Genomic DNA, 23,059 nt, shown 5'->3' with positions numbered 1-23,059 from the left:
TGACCTTGGTGGAAAAGTAGAGGTGATGGAGGAGTCATAATCACTAACTTGCATTGAGTTTCGGAAATTTTGAGGTCTTATCATATCAATGCGTACTGTGCTCCAATGAAAATGTGCCAATACATTACCCCACTTTATATATTAATTTTTTTATTATCATCTCCTCTTACTCCCCTTAATTGATAAATTTATGAGCATCATAAATCAAACGTGCCATAAACCTCATTAGATCTGTCTTGAAATTTCATAATTTTTTTAGTTTTATCCCTATATTTAATATAATATACACACACATACACACACTTTTTAAGGAAATAATATAATCCACATAATAATAAAATGGGGTAAAATTATACATTCATATAATAAATTCAATGAGGTGACTTGCTCATATTAAAAGGAAAAAAAAAGTATTTTCTCTCCGTTACAAGTAGGACAACAGGAGTTTTTGTATCCGCCTTCTATACAATTATATTTTTAGCCCATTTTGTGCTCAATTGTTCGACGTTTTGACAATTTTGTCCTCTACACGCTCCCTCTATCATCTCTCTCACTTTCTCCCTTCTCATTAATTTCCGATACTGCTTTAAATTCCTTAATTTTATTCCTTAATTGATTAGTACTGTGTCTTCTTGCAACAGGTAAAGTGACCTTAGTATCTTCAACAATGCTAAGAAGAAGCCATGGATGGTTAAATATGATAGGATGGAGTCTGCTTATGATGATAGGATCCATAATTGCTCGATACTGCAGGCAGTGGGACCCACTTTGGTTTTATTTGCATGCTTCTATCCAAACACTTGCCTTCCTTGCTGGCGTCGTTGGAATAATATGTGGATTTGTCTTAACTCAGAGATTCTACCTTACTCATCACAAAAACATTGGAATTCTCATTCTCGTCCTTGGATGCCTCCAAGTTTGTCTCTGACTTCTGCTTACTTATGCTCGAGATATGATACTAGGTCATACCAAAAATATTTCATTAATTATCTAACTCAATTACACTTAGTAAAAAAACAATTAATTAAAATTAGTTGGTGTATCTAAAAATTGATTCTACCTTTTCACTTATGCCCTTAGTAATCTATGCCCTATAATTTAATTCTTTTCAACTTTCTACACAGAAAAAGTTGTTCATGAGTTTATCAGGTGGGTCAAGTATTTTTTATGCATTGTTTAGGATACATTCAAAAATAAAAAAAACACGTTAATTAGCGTTGAATTTTGGTTTAAAAATTATACAACAAGACACCACAACCTTTAAAAAGATTTTTTTTAATATAATTTGGGCAGACGGGATGTGTTATAAAATATTAAAATGGTTATATACAAGGCAGTGGGAAAGGCAGTTTATAGCAGTTTCACAGTGGGTGTTCTTTCAGTGAGACAAATATATTAGACAATCAACTATAATATTTTATTCTTCAGGAAAATATTTTATTTACTATGACAGCTAAATAATTAGTTAAGTTACAAGTATTTGGAAAAAAAAACGTGTGTTGATTTCCTAAAGTGCCAATTTTAAATCATTTGCATTGATGAATATTATTTCTTGAAAAAACCCCCTTATAACATGCGCAATCAATAGAAAAAGTTATAAATTTAAAAGATAAATTGGATTGAGATCTTAGATTTAAAACTAACATAAATATTACTATTTGTTGCATGTCTTGTTAGGATTAATTAATGTGAACGTGACTAATGATTAATTTAATGTTAATCTTGTTTCACAGGTTATATCTTTGGTATTACGACCAAGAAAGGAATCAAGTTTATTAAGAAAATATTGGAATTATTACCATCATAACCTTGGAAGGATCTCATTGATTTTTGCATTAGTTAACTCTTTCTACGGACTTAGTTTGGGAGCAGAAGGATCAAAATGGTTTGCTGGCTATGGAGCAACTGCTGGTTTCTTACTTGTTGTTGCCATTATTTTGGAGATCAGAATGCGCATAAAATCGAAAAAAGAGGTCATACTTGGTCAACGGCAGAACAAGGACCTTGAATTAGTGGGGACGTATTAATATTTTGTATTTTGTTAAAGAACTACTTTTATATTCAAATAACGAATGTGCAGGTGGATGCAATCTAAAACTACAGCCTAATTAGGAGAGTATTATGTCTCTTTCATAAAAAAAAAAAAAAAATCTGTATGCAATTTATACTTCATCTTACCTTTTAATTTTATGCGGCAAAATGAAACTACCAAACATAAATTTGTTGCTTTTCGGAGTATATGTCATGGATTAATGTCCTTCGGAGTCAGATATTATTAATTCCCAACAAAACCATCAAGCGATACATATTAATCTGATTAATTAAAAAGTAACATTCATTTATAAAACATTTTTGATGTGTGTGTTACCATATATATATATAATTATTTAGTTTCATGCAAGTGTCATGGAATTAATAGTTAAGGATTATTTTTGCTTTGAAAGTATTTATGAAAGACCTGTGGTTATCCAAAAAAAAACTTGGCTCAATGTCGTCTCAAAAGCATTAAAAAAAAAGTGAAGAAACAAATTTACCTATTGTAATATTAAAAAAAAAAAGTACTAGACACCATAATAAAATATTATATACAAAAATACACATGGACATTTCAAAGCAGGACAAAAATATTATCTCCATTAATTCTCCCCAACTTCCATTACTTTTCATTTTTATGGGTCTCACTTTGTCTATGCTCTCTCTTACCTTTGCCAATCTCTCTCCCCCTCACCCTTCCTCTATCTTCGCTCTCTCCTCTTCCTATCCTTCCACGCTCTCTCCTAATTACCCAATATGCACCGTTGAAGCATCAGAGAAATGAGGATGGACAGACCTTCTGCAAGTGCCTCCTGTACAGACTGGAGACTACGAATAGATTAAAGTTAGAACTTCTTGAATCAGAATCCACACTGGAGTGAGAATACAGAGAGAGACTGGAATATGAATATTACTAGTATCACATTAACGAATAATCATCGCTTGAGATGTGTAACAATGAACAATGAACACAAACCTGATAAACTTCGAAATACATAGGGGAGCAAAAAAGCTGACCTTCACCACAACCGAGCTTAACACTCTTGAAGCGGATCTGACAATGGAGGAATTCAAGCAAAGTAGTTGAGGAGCCAAGCTTAGAAAGCTCAATCCTCACTCCATTAACAACCAGATTTGCCGGCGTTGCTTCGTTGATCGCAGCCATTTTTGTGGAGCACCCAAGTGAAGTTCAGGAGGAACAGTCCTCATTCTGCAGTCTGACCATGTCATTCTTACCGACTTCAATCTCTCTCATAAGCTCAAACCCAAATCAATCATATAGGTCATTTTATCAACACCGGTTCAAGACAACTTCCCCAAAATCCGCCGAAAAAATTGCCAAAAATTGACACGATGGTTCCCCACCGCACCGGAGAACAAGAAGGGACTGAAGAAGGTGAAGTCGACCCAACTTAGGCCGGTGAGTAGATGGAAGCTGAGCTCTTCCACTGGTTGGTGCATTGGTAGCAGGAGGGGTCACATGTTAGGAGGAGAGGGAAAGAGAGAAAAGGTGAGGGTGAGCTGATATTGACTTAGATATAAGCATGTGACAGTTGGCAACAGGTGGGACCCACAAAAATGGAAGGTAATGAAAGTTTGGGAGAATTAATAGAGATGGTAATTTTACCCCCTTTAAAAATGTCTATGTATATTTTTACACACAACATTTTATTATGGTGTGTAGTGTTTTTTTTTATTATAATAAATAAATTTGTCTCTTCATCCTTAAAAAAAATGAGCAAGTCACCATTTTTGTTACAAAGCTAGTGTATATTTAACGGAAAGTACGATATTGCTCCTTTTCTGACACTCCCTATGCAACATTAAGCTCACAAAAAAAAAAAAAAGGAACTCGATCTCAACAACTCCTTCATAAATATTTATAGGACAAAAATGATGACCCTAAACAACCTTAAAATTAACTTTAAGCATTATACTTAAGAAGGTGTGGGATAATCTCAATTGATTGTGGACATTTTATCTCTATCACCCTCTTTATTTCTTTCTATTGAAAGTGATGGATTATTACACGACAAGTACATAGGTATATTATGCCAGGTCCAGATACTAGCTTGGCTCTTTTTGACCTAAAATCCTAATTAGCAATATGGTTTCTCCCAAGATGGCCAGATGGTGGGTTGTCACCACTTGAATCCTTTGAGTTGTGTTGTTTCTGTTTGGAAAGTATCAAAACCACTTAAAAACATATTTTTAAGTAAGTTGAAACAAAATTTTTCTCATATACTTATCTTGAAATCATAAAAATTACTTTGAAAAAGTTAATACAAACACTCTGAAGTTGGGTAAGTTAGTTATTTGTAAGGTAAAACCACTTTCATTTTAGCTCACAGCAATTTTAATTTCCTTAAAAACTAATCCTAAATATAAGGTTGTCTTATAATTAATTCATGAAATTCCGCAAAAAGTGGGTTAGTTATTTATAATTAACATGTAGAGAATTTATAATACTAATTTTTTTTAAAGAAATATACTTTTCTTTAATTATTAAAATTGTAGGGACAAAAATGTCCTAATAAATCTGGGTATTATTGGAAAGAAAAATTTAACATATGAGACAAGAAGAATAGGATTACTCCTCTAATCTTTAATATAAGAACTACTTAACTAATTTAGGAAGATTAAAACATCTAAATAAATTACTTAATTATAATAAATATAATATGATCTCTCTAAAATATCCCTCTGTAATATTAGATTATATATATTAGTTTATGAGTTTGATAAATTAGTGAAAGAAAAATAACAAATATTAAAAATAAAATGGATTGAAGTATTATAATCAAAACTAAAAGTAACTTCCAAATAGTTCATACATTTAGGTTTAGAGGAGTGTATTTAAAACTAAACCAAAATCTTCAAATGAACATTATATTTAGAACAGTAAGGAATATATATATCTTCAAAGTCAAATAAACAGGTCGGTTTCTTTAACTCCTATCTAATATCATAAAATGCTTAATTATCCCCCGCCCCCAACAAATTAAATGTTCTAATTATAATGCCTATATTGGAATGATATACATTATTATATCAAATATATTAGGTGAGCCTTGAAAAAGATTTTGATTTGAAGCAAGACAAATAATTTCAATAGCTAATTAACTTTATTAATTTGTGTGACGCAATATAAATAACTATGACTTGTATTTGGGATCAGAGAAACTATTTAAGGGAGATCATACTATATATTAGTATAAATAGCAAGGTTTCTTGCATAGCTCATTCAATTCTTGTTCATGGCTAATGATTTAAGGGAGGCCACATATATTTGCCTTATTGGTTATTATTGTCGCCATCATTTTTCGGACATAAGAATGCGAATAATGAAACGTAGACCACAGATTCAGCTTGGTCGTTGGCAGAGCCTGAACATCTGATTAGCCAGTGGAAATAAGACATACTTTCTCCGATCTATATATTAACCAAAAAAAAAAATCACATTCATCGTTAATAAAATATTGTCGTTAAAAGTCTTAGGAAGGAATATAAATTTTCCTCTTAATATTTTATACAACTTCTACTGTTTAATATAAGAGCTAGATAACTAATTTGCGGATATTAAAAAAATTCGTTAAATTAAGTATTTGTAATAAATGGACATGACAACTTTCCTAAAATACCCATATTAATCACATGCATTGGAAGTGAAACCCAAAAGCCCACATTGCCCACCCGAGCTAGCTAAAGTTATGCCCAGCCCGACCCTAAAAAGGGAGCTTAAAAAATAGTTGGGCATTTTTGGGCCAGGCCAAATGTCAAGCAGGACTGAGCATTAGGCAAAGCATGTCGCTTTGCCCATTCTGGCCTGCCTCAAGTTTATATGCAAAAATATATATAATTCTATTTAATATATAATATACATATATTCATTATATGTAATTGTATTTAATACATATGTAATATACATATTTAGTAAAATTAAATAGGGATAAGGTGTTTAAATACTCTGAAAGTATTCATAAAGGAGCACCTAGCACTTAGAATTTTTCCCCCTCTTATATGCCTTAGAAGTTGTATTTCATAGCATTTTTTCCTTGAACCATTATGCATCATTAAATTTGATCATTACATACACCAATCAAACCACATAGTTTAAAGGTCAAAGTTAACGGCAGATAACAACCAGGATATTTTTTCCATGAAAATAAACTTTCAAAGCATATAAGAGCAAAACAAACTTAGTATTTGAAGTGACACTACTATAAAAATGGTCCATTTTCACCCCTTATTTTCTTCTAACTTTAAAAACATAGGAGAAAAAGGTCACATGTTTGTTTGGTTTAACCTAACAGACGAGTATCTATACTTCTCTGGCCAAACAAACCATATGAGTATATGCCTCATATACTCATCTAGTCTTCCATACCAAATGAGCATAAGTCCCCATACTCATCTAGTTAGCCCAAACAGACGAGTATGAGGCCTTTTATTTACAAAAATTTCAGCTTCCTTCTTTCGCATCTTTATTTCACTTTTCTTCTTCAAATCGCATCATTCGCCCTTTTCTCTTCTCACATTTTCTCTATCCGTTTCTTCTTTCCTTTAAATCTGTAACTTGCCGCATCTTGCTCGCCGTCCTTACTCTCTCATTTTCACCGTCTTGCTTGCTGTCCTCGCTTTCTCATTTTCACTTTCTTGCTCGCCGTCCTTGTTTGCCGTGGGTTTACTTCTCCTTCTCCTGACGTCGTTGGTTCACTTGTGGCTGTAGCTCTTATGGTTCTATGGCTTGTGGGTTTGGTCTTCCATCTCATGGGCCTCATTCTTCCCTTGTTTCCTTCTTGTCGTGAATCATCGTGGGTGCTCTTGGAAGAATCTTCTATTTTGTGCTTCACTTCTCTTTCATATAGGTGAGTAGTAATCCTATTTGGGTATAGTGGTTGATGGTTTATAACTTGTCTTGATGCTCCTGGATTTTTTAGAAAATACTTATGCATTATGATTAAGAGTGGATTATGGAGATGTTATTGTTGCACTTTAAATGTTTGATGAAATACTATGGGTATAAGCTATGAATTTGAGATTGAATGGTGTAGCTGCTGGTTTATTTGTTACTATCTAACTTGTTAGAATTAGTAGCAATGAATTATGATGAAAGATTAATTTTTGAGATTAATTTTTGCACTTTAGGTGTTTGATGAAATGACTGTGTATGAGCTATGTATTTAAGCTAAGAATAAAGGTTAGATTGAATAAATTGGTGAGTTGGATAATTATTCTCTCATAGTAGGGAAATAATAACTTAAATAGAAACCAACATGTCTTCTTTAATCATGATTATCATGTAATATATAGGTTAAAGTGCATGTGGATGTTGGTAGTTAAATATATTGCGCACAAAAGGTGTTTGTCAAAATACCTAGGAGAAAATTTTGGTTAGAATAGGATATAGAGTTAATCTTCACATTGAGTTTTTGAAAGCTATGGAATAGATTGTTTTAGCCAAGGTATTTGAATATATATATATATATATATATATATATTGGTTAAGAATGTGATATTTCCTTTTAAATTTCTTTCAAATGTTGTTTATTGTTTGTTTGAGCTATAATTTGACAACATTGTAGGCATTTCCCAAGGTACTGAAAATTTAACCGGTTATTGAACTGGTTGAGACAGTGGGTCAAGGGTTAGCAAGTTAGGCTGAGGTCAACTCAGAGTCAGACCAATAATAGTTAAAAATAAATTTAATTTAATTAAAATGCATAAAATGTTTATATTTTAATAATAAAAATAATATTTAATTTTTATTTAAATACCATGTGAAATTTTTCTTCCTTTTATTTTTTGTTCTTTCTTTTTTTTATTCTCTCTCCTCACATCACTTACTGAATTCTCTCTTTCTATTTTTTACTTTTTCCCATCTCTTCTCTCTTCCTTTTGCATCTCTCTCCAACCCATGAATGCTCTCTTTCCCCACTTCAACTCGCATAAGTGATCAGATGATAAGACTTGTTGATAGCTTCTACTCCTCCTAACTCCATGAGTAGCATTGTATGCATTCAGATCTAGATTTTCAATGGCAACCATTTTGCTTTGTAGTTTCCATGCGCATTGCCATTTTGCTCTCCAACTGCTACTGTGACTGCCATCATGCTAAGTACCAACTCGTCCATAGCCATAATAGTGCTGATTGTGTCTTCTGAGAGGATAACACCAAACGCACCAGCATCTCACCCTCTCCAAAGATCTCATGGTAGTCATCGTTGGAACCATCAAGGGTAGGATAACATAACCACTCTTACCCCTCTCATCCTCTATTAATGAAACAATTCCTCTTCTTTACTTCACTTGTCACTAGGAAAGTATTCGACTTAAGCTTCGGCCATGGTGATTGACAATTTTTTTTAGCAAAAAAGTTGAATGACATTTTGATGAGAAAATATCAGATAGAAAATATTTCTGGCACTCTACAAATTATCCATAATAGAAGAAAATAGATAAAATGTTTCTGGACTTCAGTAGTGAGCTAAGAGACCTTCATCTTGGGTTTTATACAAATGAAATCAATCATTATGGTACTCTAAATGGCACGTATAGTGCATGGCCAGTTCTGTAGGTGATTTACAACTTACCTCCTAATTATGCATGAAACGCAATTATATGATGCTGTATATGATGATTTCAGGGCTAAAACAGCCAAGAAACAATATTGATAGATTGGCACCTTTGATTGAGGGAGGAAGTCGTGGACGTGACATCCTGAATTTTGGGTCTAAAAATACCAAAATTAGCTGAAATGAGCAGGCTACCAAACCCTTTTTAGCAGAGGTCCCAGAGATTCCTTAAAAGGACAGAGAGATTTCCAAGGACTAGATCGCAAAAGGAAAGTTTTCTGGGACTGAGAAAAGCTTAGATGAAGTTCCAAGGCCGAAGAATGAGAAATAGAAATAAATATAGGCCAAAGGTTATGTTGGAGGCCTCAATGAGGTGAATTTTGAGGTTAAGCCAAACCAGGAGCAAAATTGTAATTTTGTAAAGTTTCGGGCTAGTAAGGGCAAAAATAAAAATTATGCCCAAAAAACCCAGAAAATGAAAAATTGTGGGTTAAGGCCTGAATAGCTTAGAAAAATTCCAGAAAAATAGGAATAAGTTTCAGAGGCCTGTATGAGGCTAAAAATGATGAAAATGCCCCTAGGAGGAATTTGTGAAATTCTTAGGGTTTTGACTGATTTTGAATATTATTAAAAATGAATTATTTAAAGTATAGGGAGGACTCAGATAATTGGAAGAAAATGAAAAAAAATACTTGAGGAATTATCATAGGTTTTAAAATAGAATTTAAAGCCTTGTAATATATTATCCGGGAAAAATCAAAGTCAAAGGTCTAGAGGTTGACTTTGGACTGAAGAAAAATTAGGAGAATTCCCTATGATGAATAAATAGTATTGATACCCAGAGATAGATTCTCGGAGTTGTGAACTGATAAAAAGAATTCAGTTAAGATCACCCCAAAATAAATCTGATTAATTATTTTAATTAATTTAATGGAAGAACAAGGGAAGAGCATCACTCTCTCTTTGGGCATGTTATATAATGCCATGTGGATTTGTTTGAGGTAAGAAAATGGTACAAGAACATGTCCCAGTAGTCTCCGGTAAGTTAGGACCCTAAAAAATACCCTATACGATGCAAAATGGCAAAATAGGTGGAGGAATGCCTAAGGGTGGTATTTTGCACGAATTTTATATTAATTTCCCCCTATTTTAATGCCAAAATGATGAAGGAATATAGAGGAGACAAGTGTATGGTTAGATGGGAAAAGAAGGTATTACGTGCAGCTAGATGCAAGACACGCGTACGGTCGGATGCAAGACATGTGTACGGTTGGATTAAAGGCATGTGGCTTGATGATGCAAACATGATATCATCAAGATGATGTAAGCATGATTTCATAGGACACATTTCATCACAAGGTAAAAAGAGAAAATGGACGGTCCAGATTAAGCCACATATTTTTAAGATCAACGGCCCAGATTCAGCCTTGTTTTCTATAAATACCCCCTCCCCGCTCTCATTTTCATGCAAGCCATGGACCTATGGGAAAACTCTTTCAAAATGGATTCTAGAGAGAGAAGGAAGAGGGAGAAAGAAAGACCAACTGGTTCCATGCAAGATCAAGCTCTAAAACAAGGTATGTTCATGGTTCTTAATGTAATTTTCATTACCCTTGTTGCTGTTGACCTTGGTTATGGATTTTAATGATTTTTGGGAGCTTGAAACCCTAGGGGGTTATGCTGCACGAAATTCTTAAAAGTAGAGGAAGATGAAGTTGATGTTAGAATAATATTTAAAGGCTTGAAAGGAACAAGAATCGAGTGACTGTATGTTGAAATTGATTGAATTTCATGACTATGTAACTTGAGTTATATTTGGTTCAAGGCTAGTTCATGAGGAAGGAGTTTGATTTTGATTATTTTGAGCTTGGAAATGGATTCCACATGCAAAATTGTATGGGAATAGTATGCGGAATTAATTTTAGAAAGGTTGAAAATCAAGCTCATAAGTTAGAAGTCAATATAGCTCAAAGAAAACAAAGTGTTGATGTTGTTGATTACCATGGCTCTAATGAATGAATGAAAATGATGTATTGATACATTTAGGGCCATGAGACATCAAGAAAAAGGAATGGCAAATGTTGGGTAAGCAATCTTAATGGTTGGTAGCAAAGGGAGCAAGAGGAAGTAAAGACATAAGGTAGCAAACTTGACCTTTCTCTTATGTATTTGGTATTTGCTTGCATATATGACATGTTTCTATATTATATGATCTTATAAACTCATGTATTGTAATTGTGAATGTGTTTGAATTATGCCATAGGTCTATGTGTTTTATGATAAATGCATGATGATTTCAAACATGTCATTATGTTCATTATCTTAAGTTACAAGCATGTTATACATGCCAAGCTTGCCATGTATGTTTGGGTGGTTATTGTTTGCTACTGAGATTCTCTCAAATCTCACCTCTCCCTAACCAACCATTTAGATCAAGTATGATGGACAATGATTGCATGAAGGAGAGTATGAGAAGGAAAGAGAAGAAAGTGAAGAACTATTTATATCAATAAATGAAGTTACTGGTTAATGTATGATTCTCCTATTGTGTAAATTATGTATATGAATGCCAATGATGCAATGTATTTGTTTAGAATGTTTATGGCATAAATGGAAATGTATGAGAATGAATAAAAAAGAATAAATCCAAGTTATGCACGCCAAAACAATAAAAAGAATTAAAGCAAGAATTATCTAATGGATAAAATGTAGGTCCTGGAGCAGTCAGCTTCCAACTCCAATTTGACCTATCAATGTACGAGTTAAGCCATGAACCTTGGCAGCGTATTATACACATCCCAAGATTTAAAATGATAGGTAGATTACCTTAATTGGATGTGTATAGTAAGAGATACAAATTTCCAAATTTGAGCTAAGAAAACTAAAAGTTCTAGAATTTACCAAATGAATAGTGATCTTCATGGATTAAACTATACAAATTGGCTTGAGATAAGTCTAGCTTGATATTCTTTTTCCTATAGAGAATTGAAAGAGATTCAATTAGAATTTTGGAGCACCTCAATATGAATTTTATAGAATTAGTTATTATTTTTTACATTGGACCAAAAATCTAAAATTTAACTAGTGAACAATAACCCGAGAACCAATTGCAAGTTTCAATCTACGGGCTTGTTTCATGAATCGCTTGGACCGTAACGCTTTCAAACGCGTATTCTGAGGGGTTAAAAGAAGGATGTTTCAATGGATGTGTTTGATGCACATAAGCAGGAGTATTTAAGGTGCGTATAATGAGTTTCACTATGATAAATGACTTTCCTACCTTTAGAAACTTGTCAAGATGCAATATAAAAAGGCATAAAGCATATCCTATATACGAAGTGGAGACACACTTCCACTAACTTAAGCACAGAAGGAAGACATTTTACATTAGCCATAGGAGATTTCTTGATTGGTTCCACCCATACTATAAAAAATGTTATTCTAAAGCTCACTTTAAGGTAATCAAAACCATTTTTAAAGAGAGTTAACCATGATAGAAAACGATAGTCCTTAACCTCTATCATGATTAAAAGAAATAGACTTACAACCGCAAACACTTTGTGTTAGCATGGGCTCCGCCCAACTAACATTGTTTTGCAAATACAACACGCCTTTTATTGAATAAAATATCGCAACAATCAAAAAACCACATACTTAGGCCTTGGACATTTAGGGTTTAGAATTAATCCCTAACAACACTAGCCCAAATCATTAATCAATACTTTCATAGCATAATCATGCTCGTTCCAAAACATGTGATGGAGCTTTATTAATCAAAAGCCAAGACTTCAAATAATGACACATGCAATGCTGAAGGCCCCTGGCCTTCTATAAGTGCTCCCATCAAGACAATTAATCAAAAGTATTTAGTTATGCAAATCAAAGTGTTTAGCCAATTGTTCCCCTTCCTCTTCCTTTCTGTTTTTCGTAGCTAAAATTTGATTTTAAAAAGCAGATTTTGACGCGTTCACTTCTAGTGAACGTCACAATAAATACTTTGTATTGTTTGCTATAATAAACATATAGCAAATGTCTAGCAAATGATGTAGTGAGCATTATGTGTTGTTTGCTATAGCGAACGTCTAGCAAAAAACACAAAGCAAAAAGATCCAATTTAAAAAATTCATAACTAGCTCCATAAATCTTCAAAAATTACAAAATAGGCCTCTTTAGAAAGTTTGATATGTCTATTTTTCAATGTAAAGGGGACCACTTAAAAGTAAGATCATTTAACCCTTAAAAACACTCAAATTCCAATACTACAAATTATAAGGTCTGGAGATAAGATCTCCAACCATAAATCTTAGTATTTTTAAGCCTCAAGCTTCCAATTTCAATTACTTAATGCCTCAAATTAAAAATTAGGATGTTACGCATACCGTGGATTGAAAAAGTTTTTTAATGGCTCACTAGAGTATGGAATGACTCCAATGCCTTTAACTGGAGAAGAAGTTTATTGAAAGGTGGAAAGAATTGATGTCGTTTTCTGGAAGAGTAAGAGGATTGTAAGTGAGAAGAACATTTGGAAGCAGAGGTCCTTTTTTTTTCCTTCCATATTGGTGTAATCTTGATATTAGATTATAGTCTTGATGTGATGTACATGGAAAAAAGCTTATGAGAGCCTGATTAGTACTCTTTTACACATACCAAGAAAAACTAAGGATGGAATCAATGTGAAATTAGAATTGGCTGAAATGGGAACAAGAAAATAGTTACATCCACAATTAAAAGAGGGCAGTAAGAGGGCTTATTTAGAACCAACAGCTCACACATTGTCCAAAGTAGAGAAAACTAGCTTGTACCAATATTTGTATGGCATTAAGGTGCCACAGGGGTATTCTTCTAATGTGAAAAGGTTTGTCTCGATGGACGATTTAAAGTTAGTATGAATGAAGTTTCATAATTGCCATGTATTGATACAAACATACAAATGGGCTTAGGGAAATTGAATTCAAAACATCATCAGCATCAACCGTAAAACCCACAACCACACTTAAACTACTATCCTCAATCCTAAATTTAAGAACTAGTTAACTAATTTGTAATGATTAAGAAAATTAGTTAACTTAGTGATTTGTTAAAAAAAAATGTGTTGATTTTTTTAAAATAGCCCTCTAGTTATTTGTATTGGAAACTACCTCTTGATGAATACTTCTTAATATGTGTAAGGAGAGTTTAGGAAATGGATTATAAATTTAGGAAACAAAATATATTGGGGTCTTATTGTAAACACCCTACTTTGTCTGAACCCACAAAAAAATAATAAATCTAATAAATAAGAAATCAATAAAAAAAATAATAATAAAATAAATATCCTTCTTGATTCATTCTTGGAGAGCAAATTTGAAAATCTCCCTAAAAAATGAAAAATCAAATAAGAACATCTTTCCCACAATAAATGGTAATCAAGCAAAAGATGAAATTGAATGTTGACTAGTCTCTAATTTAGGAAATGTGAGGTGGACACATTAAAGAGGGAAATAAAAAAAGTCATAAAATAAAAATAAAAATTCCTCAGTTAAGCTGATTAGCTTCTTAATTTAGAAACATATTTTGGAGTCATAATGGTAGAAAAAATAAAAAACAAACATACAAATAAAAATATCTGATGATAATTTGGTGCTTAAATAGAAAGTTATATTATGAGTCATAATTGAGAGAAATTAAAAAAAATAGAAAAAAAAATTAAAAAACCCTAGGTGGAGTCGATAAATAAAGGAGTAAGGATTGGAGGAAGACACTCAGAATCTCCCGATGAAAAATGAGGCAAGGTAAAGAGCTTTTCTATTTTTATTTCATGGCAATGAGTTGGGTTGGGGAAAGAGAGAGGACGCCTAACTAGAAAAAAGTCCTTTGTTCATCTTCTTCTTTCTTCTACCCAAGGAAAGCCTATGCTCTTGTAATTGTTATCCCATTTGTAAGCTTGAGCAGTGATGGCTAGGGAGTTGAATCAAACATGATTTAAGTTAATTGTCACTACTCCCCTTCTCTTTGATTTGTTTGAACTATGCCCTTATCCATTATCTCCCATATGTGCTCACTTTGATACCTTCTTTCTTCTTTTTTTATGTTCATTTTATTTCATTTATTTTATTTTTGTCCATGACATTTTGTTGATATTTGTATATTGTTTTTTATTATTGGTTTATTATATAATATATTTTTTAGCCAATTGATAAGTGGAGCATCAAGCATGAATTTTCATTCCTATCTATTATGTTTAACTTGGGTTTCATGTTGAATTACTTGAGTGTTCTTTCTTTTTGTTGTCGAAAGCACTTCTTTTTTTAAAATCTATACCGTGTGAGGTTTTCAGAACCTCTATAGGTATCTAGATTCATTGGTAAACCGTGTGAGACTATAGGAGTCTCTACAGAAATACCAATGTGGTTGTGCAAATTTACTTTTTGAAATAAAAAGAAAGAAAATAATTTTGGCCCCATGTTTATGAATAAATAATAAAATAAAAAGTCCCTTTTTAAATATGTATGTATATAATCTCAAAATATTTTTTAGAGCCATGTGAGGTTTTTAGAACCTTCGCATGCTCAAACGATTATTCTTCCCTGTGAGGTTATGGGAACCTCCGCATGTAGGATAATCCAAAATTTCTTTCAAAAAAATATTTTCTAAATAAAAATACAACAATTTTTCTCATATATTAAAAAAAAATACCAACCCATAAAAAACATCTTTTTTAATTGAATAAATATTTTCTAAAAAAATACCAACCAAGGAACATGCATTTTTATCTCCTAAACTACATGGGCTTTGGTCCCTCTAGAGGGCATGTAAGCCTTAGGTTTTTATCTCAAGTCAAGTTCAGCTTTATAAATAATTTATTTTTTTTGTAAATAAAAATTTTTTTCTTTGTTTTTTAATTTTTTTAGGGTGATTAAAATATAATAAAAAGGCCATATTAATTTTGAGTAGTTGACTTAGGGTAACTGTTCTTTTGAACATATATTGTGGGGTGCCTAACACCTTCCCCACATATAAGTGACTCTCAAACCCTATCCAGTTTTCGTAGATCACATTTTTAGGTTTTCAAAATTAACTTTTTAAAATTTTGGTGACGACACCTCTTTCCTTCCTTTTTACAGGATGATTAGGATTCGGGTGTGACATTTATGTTTATGACTAATGAAAATCTTTCTATTAGCTCTTATATTTAGGACCTGAGCTTAACCACATGCTTAAATATAGATAACTTAAAAAAGTTAAAGTAAGTTTACATCAAGTTTTGTTTTAATCTTTTTAGTTTAAAAGGTATATTTTGAATGCTGTTAAACTCAATTGAAAAAAAATGTTAACTAAGCAAATTTAAATGGTGATTTTGGCAAGTAAATGCTGGGAAAGCATGCTCTAAACTTTAATTCTTTAATATAATAAATTTTATAAATGATTAAATTTTTAATATTTGAGTATTTTAAATACTTATCATATATTTAAAAGTAAAATACGTTAACCACCCCTTGGTTTTGTCTAAATTACAGAAACCTCTCTTCTATTGTGAAAATATATATAAATCTCATTTGAAATTAAAATGTATGTTATACAAATCTCCTTTATATATTTAAGATTTTATTTCTATTCATCTAACTGTTAGTTGACTGTTAAGTTTGACTTTTAAAATTTTTCTTGACCAAAATATCACTCCTTAACATAAAAGATATTTAAACATTTATATTTGTCAAAAAAATTTTTTGATATAACCAAAAATAATATTAATACATTTATTTTCAAAATGTTTAAAATTAAATGAAATTTATTAATTTTTATCATATTATAAAATTTTATAAATTTAATTCTTCATCACATAAAATGAAACTAATTTATTTAGGTTTCTTTAAATGGCTAGAAAACAAAATGAGTACATATTTTTCTATCATATAATATAAATTATCTAAGTTTGAGAGATTATAGAAATCATTTCAATTTACAACTTAAAATTTTTAAATAAAAATTTTGTTAGAAACATTCATATCTTATTTAATCAATTATATATTTACTTAAAGAATTAATCAAATTTCCATTGAAGGCTTTTATGTCTACATAAACTAAATTACTTAATTTTCTATCCCAATATGATAAAAACATTAAACAAATAACTATTTGCAAAACATAAACTTAAGGAAAAGGAAAATAAATTTAAATTCTTCAAATTTTTTATCCCAAATTTAAGGATTTAGTATTAACTATTAAGAAAGGTATATTAGTAAATAAAAAATATTTTAATATAAATTTTAATGAAACAAGTATCCTTTCAGAATATTCTTAACATAATTAACGATTTGAACTTAAGTGTATATTTTTAAAATAGAAGAGAGATCTTTATAATTAGGACAAAGTGCAAGAGAGTTCACAGTATTTACTCTATATTTAAATGCTTAAATTTTGAAATATAAATATAATATTAAAGGATTAAAATTTAAAGTATACTTGTCAGTATTTAATTGCGGAGCCACTTTTTAATTTGCTGAGTTAACATTTTTTGTTAAATAAAAGTAACAGTGTTAAGAGTAAAAAGACAAAAAATACACTTTTTTTAAAAAAATTTAATTGGATAAACTTAATAAACTTAAGATAAATTTAAAGGAACAAACATATAATTGAGTCAAAAATAAAATAAAATATATATGCACAACATAAACATCTCCCAGGAATCTTACCATATTCGGACACATTGATTGGTTCCATTTGACGATTAGGCAAACACTTGATGACAAGAAGTCGATATTTTTCTTCTCATTTTTCTGTCGCATGCACCTCTTACGTAGCTAGCTAGGTGTGTGCGTGTGTGCATGGAGGATCCTTTGTCATTGACGGCAATACCAAGCACCTCGTACGTAAACACCTAAGATCATAATTAAAATGGCCAAAAAAACATATTCTATAAATGTTGATTAAAGTGTACATTTATAATGATCATAACTAGCTATATTTCATTAAATTAAAGCAGGGATGAAGCACTTTCTTCTTCTTTACTTCGTCTTCTTCATTGTTTTCTGTAGCTCATCAACTCTGGTAACATCCCAGCTGGACTCTTGTTCCCAAAATGTAGATCCTCAGCGCATTGATTTTGATACGACTTCCCTTCGCTGTGTTGCTGTTTGGCCAGATCATAACTTCATCCTTAGAGTAAGTGCGCGCGCGCACACACACATATATATAGACACACACGCACATCCTTAGAGTAATGATCGATTCAATATATGTTTGAGCGGAACTTATTGATAGACAGTCTGATCTATAAGGTAACTTGCTAGAAAGAATTACTGAATGAGCGGTCTTTATCATAAGTCATCTAATGAAGCATTAATATCATTTTTTTTAAGATTGTTCCTATTTAGAGTTTGAAGTAATTTTTCTTTTTTGTTTCTAAGAGGTAAATTTAGATTTTTTTTCCCCTGTCATTTTCAAACAAATTTAATGATTTAACTCTGTTGTTTATGATAAAGTGATTGGAGACGTGTTATAATATGGGCCGAAAGGGTTGAATGTTCTTTGATGTGAATCTAAATCAGCTGATCAACTTTATTAAGCAAAGAAAAAAAATCTGGTTCTTCTTTCCTACGGTTAACCTAGATAAGAAAATGTCCATATATAATGCTACATCAACTTACAGATATACCCACTTGACACACAATTTCCTGAAGTTTTAGCAGCTTCATACAAATACACACCCACACACACACACATATTAATTATTTTTCTTGTTGATTGCACCATACACACATTTATTAATCACGCATCCAAACAAGCCCTTAGTAATGATTGATTCAGTATGTTATTTGAGTTTGACCATTATTAACAATGAACTTATTGATAGATAATATGATCTACAGAGTAATTTTATACTATTTCTATCCCTATTATAAGGCACTTTCTTTTTAAAAAAAATTTCTAAATGAGCGATTTTTATTATAAGTTATCTAATGAAGTATTAATTGTATTTTTTTCAAGATTGTTTCTATTTAAACTTTGACACAATTTTTCTTTTTGTTTCTTAATAAGGCGTAAATTTAAATTTTTTCTCATTTTCAAGCGCATTTAATAACTTAACTCTCTGTTCTTGATTTAGTAAAGCGGTTGGAGATGCCTTATAATATGACAAGGGTTAAATGTTCCCAAGTGATCTAAGTCAACTGACCAACTTTATTAAGCAGGGATTAAAAAAAAAACTCTCAATCTAAGTTGTTCTTTTTTCAATGTTAACCTGGATAAGAAATTGTTGATAGTGCTATATCCAGCAAATCCAAACCATTGGGACCCTTTAGAGCTTCTAACCAGGGAGCACGTAGATCCCAAAAACGCATAGTTTGTCCCCCAAAAATAACCTGGCACAGAATTTCATGAAGTTTTAGAAGCTTCATCCATACACACACACACACACACACATATATATATGTACTAATTATTTTTATGTTGATTACACCATACACACACTTAAAAGGATGTGAATTCAAGTCTAATAATATTAATATGAGATATTATTGAACAGTATGCTCAGGTCTCACCAAACTTGTGGAGCTTTGTTCTCTCATTTCCCATAAACATAAACTCTTATGGAGCAATAGGGTTCTCCGACGACGGGCGAATGGAAGGTTCTAGCGCCATTGTCGGGTGGGACATGCCGGCGGGTGGTGGCATCGATGGAGTGAAACAGTATTATTTGGGTGGCATGACACAAGCAGAGGTGGTTGCTGATAAAGGAAATCTTCTATATGCCAATGCGTCCATTGTTTCAACTCCAACTTCCATAGTATATGTAGCCTTCCAGTTGCAAACCAACCAGCCTTCCTCACTTCTCTTATTCGCACTTGGACCCCAGAATTTCTACCCTACCGGCACCCAATTTCTCTTACTCCAACACATTGATATGATTTCGATCGACATAGACTACGCATCAGGTTTGTAAGGCTTTTCATACTGATCTCCTGCATGTTTCATAACATATATAATACTCATTCAACTATAAATGTAAGACTCATTTGGTAGTGTCAGTTACACTAGTTTTATATTTAGGATTAGAAGAATATATGTTTTGTTTAATGTATTAATTTTTTTCACTAAGTATTCCTAATTAGCTATAACTTTCCAATCAATTACCCAAATTCCTTTAATTAATGATTTTTTATTGTGGATAATTTTGAAATTTTACAAGAAATAACTAACTTTAACTAACTTTTTAAAGAAAATTAGTTAAATTAGTTATTTGTTACAAATATATATTGGTCTTCCTAAACTATCTTCTTTAATTATGTACACTGTGTAACACCTCTTGATGGAAACATTTTACAATCAATAAAGATATCTTAGGATAAATGAAAAACAAAATAGATTGAAATATTATATTTAAAACCAAATCTAATTTTTTAATTAGCCTCTTATGTCAAGGACCGGGGGTATTAGTTAATTGAAAGTTACGGAAAGAAGCGGAAGGCCTTTCATTCTTCTTCATATTCACAAAGTTAATAGGCATGATATTTATCCAATAGACCTTTTCTTAGTTAATACTCTTTTGATCATAAATCAAACAGCCCAATCTTAAGTAAGAACCTGAATAAGATTCCAACTAATCAAGTTGGATAGAAAATAAGGATTCCGAAACTCCCCAAACAAGTTTTCAACCCAAATATTGTATATATAGCTAGAATCCAAGATCATTAGTTAAAGTAAGCACAACTATACTCTTTTGACGAAATCACTTGATATCTGAAAATCATGTCGGACTCTCACTAATGCTGATAGGACCATAATTAAGGAGTTTTTTTCCCACCAATATTATTGAAGTAGGTGTTATTAATTAATACGGCTTAAGTTCTTTAATTATATATATTGATGATGATGACGAGTGTGATGAGAGTATGTGTTGAAACTGCAGGTAGAGCTAATGTAATCTCAAACCTAAAGCTAAAAAGAAGCCATGGATGGCTAAATATTGGAGGATGGAGCCTAGCTATGTTGATAGGAGCCATAGTTGCTCGTCACTGCAAGGAGTGGGACCCACTCTGGTTTTACTTGCACGCTTTGATCCAAACACTTGGCTTTGGGGGGCAGGAATAGCTGGATTCATACGTGGTTTGGCTTTATCTAAGAAAGTCAGTTCCAACGTTACTCATCACAAGAATATAGGATTCCTCATTCTCGTCCTTGGCTGCCTACAGGTCTCTCTCTCTCTCTCTCTCTCTCTCTCTACACACACACACACACACACACACACACACACACACACACACACATATATATATAACACATCTCTTTTTACTTGTTTGTTAGAGTAGATGGAATGTTAAAATCCTATCTAAATGGGATGGTATCGCCAGTGAACCTAGCCAAACCAGTCCTTTTATCAATCAAATCAAGTGTTTTAGATAAGTCGATTAGCTATATATTTGTTATTTTTCTTATTGAGGAGTCTAAAATGATGTCATTTTGAGTTTTAAAAATTAAAAAAGTAGCAGTCCGTCACATTGGTACTTTAGTAAATTTGAAGTATGTGTGGTTTATATACATAGATATTCCATTTCTGGATTAATGGTTTTTATATTACTCTTCACAAGATTATATATGAATGTTTTTTTATGTATTTTAATTAAATTATATCATTTTAATCATATTGATTTGACCACAATTGGACTATTAAGTTAATTCTTGAATCATTGTTTCAACCAGCTGAATGATCAGTCCAATATTTAGGGCCAAACATATATTTATGTACACAATTGAAATTTATAACTTGGGTAATTAGTTAAGATTCTAACTTTTAAATTTCTCAACAAATCATTTTAAAAATATTACACATGTTTCCTTATATATGAGCATCAGAATGGACAACGTACAGTCTTTGACCCCAAAAAAAAAAGAATGGACAACGTACAGTAGATACAAATACAATAATAATGGTGATTTTGTTTAATATATTGATTTTGTTTCACATGCAGGTCTTAGCAATTTTATTGCGACCAGGAAAAGAATCAAAAGTAAGAAAATACTGGAATTATTATCATCACAACGTTGGAAGGATTTTGATGATATTTGCAATTGTGAACTCTTTCTATGGACTTCACTTGGCAGGCGAAGCATCAAAGTGGTTTGCTGGTTATGGAGCAAGCCTTGGCTTCTTGCTTCTTGTGGTCATCATTTTGGAAATAAGAATGCTGATCAAACCCAAAGCACAAATTGCCTAATAATTAAATTTAGTGCATTATATTTCCCTTCTTTTATGTTGCAAAAGAGGTTACCTAATTTACATAAACAGGTAACTGTATTTTACTTCTCATATATCTTATAACCAGTGTGACTTTCTATGAATTTTATCATATAATATTATTACTATTATGTTTTTAGGAAAAATTAAAGAGAAGGACCTAAAGAAACTAATACTACCTAGAGAAATTAAGGAAGTTAATAAATTACCTTAAAATATTGATATTTATTATTTTTTTTCAAACTAATTTGCCACTCTCATAAATTGATATATAATCTAATGATAGACATAAATATTTTAGAAAGATCATGTAACATATGCTATAATTAAGTAATTTAGTAATTTTCTCAATTACTTTAAATTAATCAATTGGGTCTCATATTAAATACTTGAGGTAGTATTTATTGAAGAGATTTTAAATACTGTAATTATTTAGAAGAACGAAATATAAAAATATAAATATAAAAATACTAAAACATAATTATTTTTCCTAGGTCCTTCACTCTAATTTTCCCTTTTTTATTTCCTTAAATAAAACCTTATTGTTCATAACTTATAAACAATATTGTTTTATTTATTAATAATGTCTTATTATATTTTCTTAACTTTTAATGCAGCAAATATATAGAATTTAAAGCTGTTGATTAATAAAATTTATCCTAAGAAAGGAGAAAATAATAGGAGAATTATATTGAATGACTTACGGGAGAATCCTACTAAATATCAAAATTTAAATTAGCACTTGCACTTGTTAAGAAATTTATAATTAGGCCAAGAGGCCTTATTAGAAATTTGTGAATGTTATTAAAAGACTAAAATGCCCTTTTATAATTCAAAATAAAAATATACTAAAAACAAAAAACTAAACCATAAAAACTTGACATTACAAAGTTTTTTTTTTTTGGGTAACATATATAGTATTTATTTATAAAAAATTTTATCTAGGAAAATTTTGAAATACTAAGAGCAAAAAATTCACAATGAATAACATAATATTTTGTACTAACTCTAATTTATTGACACGGAATTTATGGGAACATGAACCTTTTAATTAATTGGTTCTAATACCATTAAATTAATAATTTTTTGAAGGAGAATTTTTTCTTATAATTAAATAATAAATGAAGTCAAACATCTAGTATGTTGCCTTAATTTGATTTTTTTTTCCCTTTTTCACATCAGATCTACTAAAAAATTTCACATGCGAGCTCACTTGCAGTACTATAGTGTTGACGAC

At 31.3% G+C, this 23,059-nt stretch overlaps 1 protein-coding gene across 1 annotated transcript; it reads left to right on the top strand.

Moving 5' to 3' along the window:
• Positions 1–3,387: 3,387 nt before the first annotated feature.
• Positions 3,388–21,802, top strand: LOC114760972 (cytochrome b561 and DOMON domain-containing protein At3g07570-like). Its single transcript, XM_028950293.1, has 5 exons — positions 3,388–3,430; positions 17,572–17,750; positions 19,114–19,522; positions 21,557–21,595; positions 21,690–21,802. Exons 1-5 carry the CDS (start codon positions 3,388–3,390, stop codon positions 21,800–21,802), a joined length of 783 nt encoding a protein of 260 aa, XP_028806126.1.
• Positions 21,803–23,059: the final 1,257 nt, after the last annotated feature.

The sequence above is a fragment of the Neltuma alba genome, unplaced genomic scaffold, assembly GCF_004799145.2.
Source record: "Neltuma alba isolate B1F8T4 unplaced genomic scaffold, ASM479914v2 tig00001653_pilon, whole genome shotgun sequence".
Classification (NCBI taxonomy): Eukaryota; Viridiplantae; Streptophyta; class Magnoliopsida; order Fabales; family Fabaceae; genus Neltuma; species Neltuma alba.
Note: the sequence above shows the minus strand (reverse complement) of the source record. Positions and strands in the feature narration are given on the sequence as shown.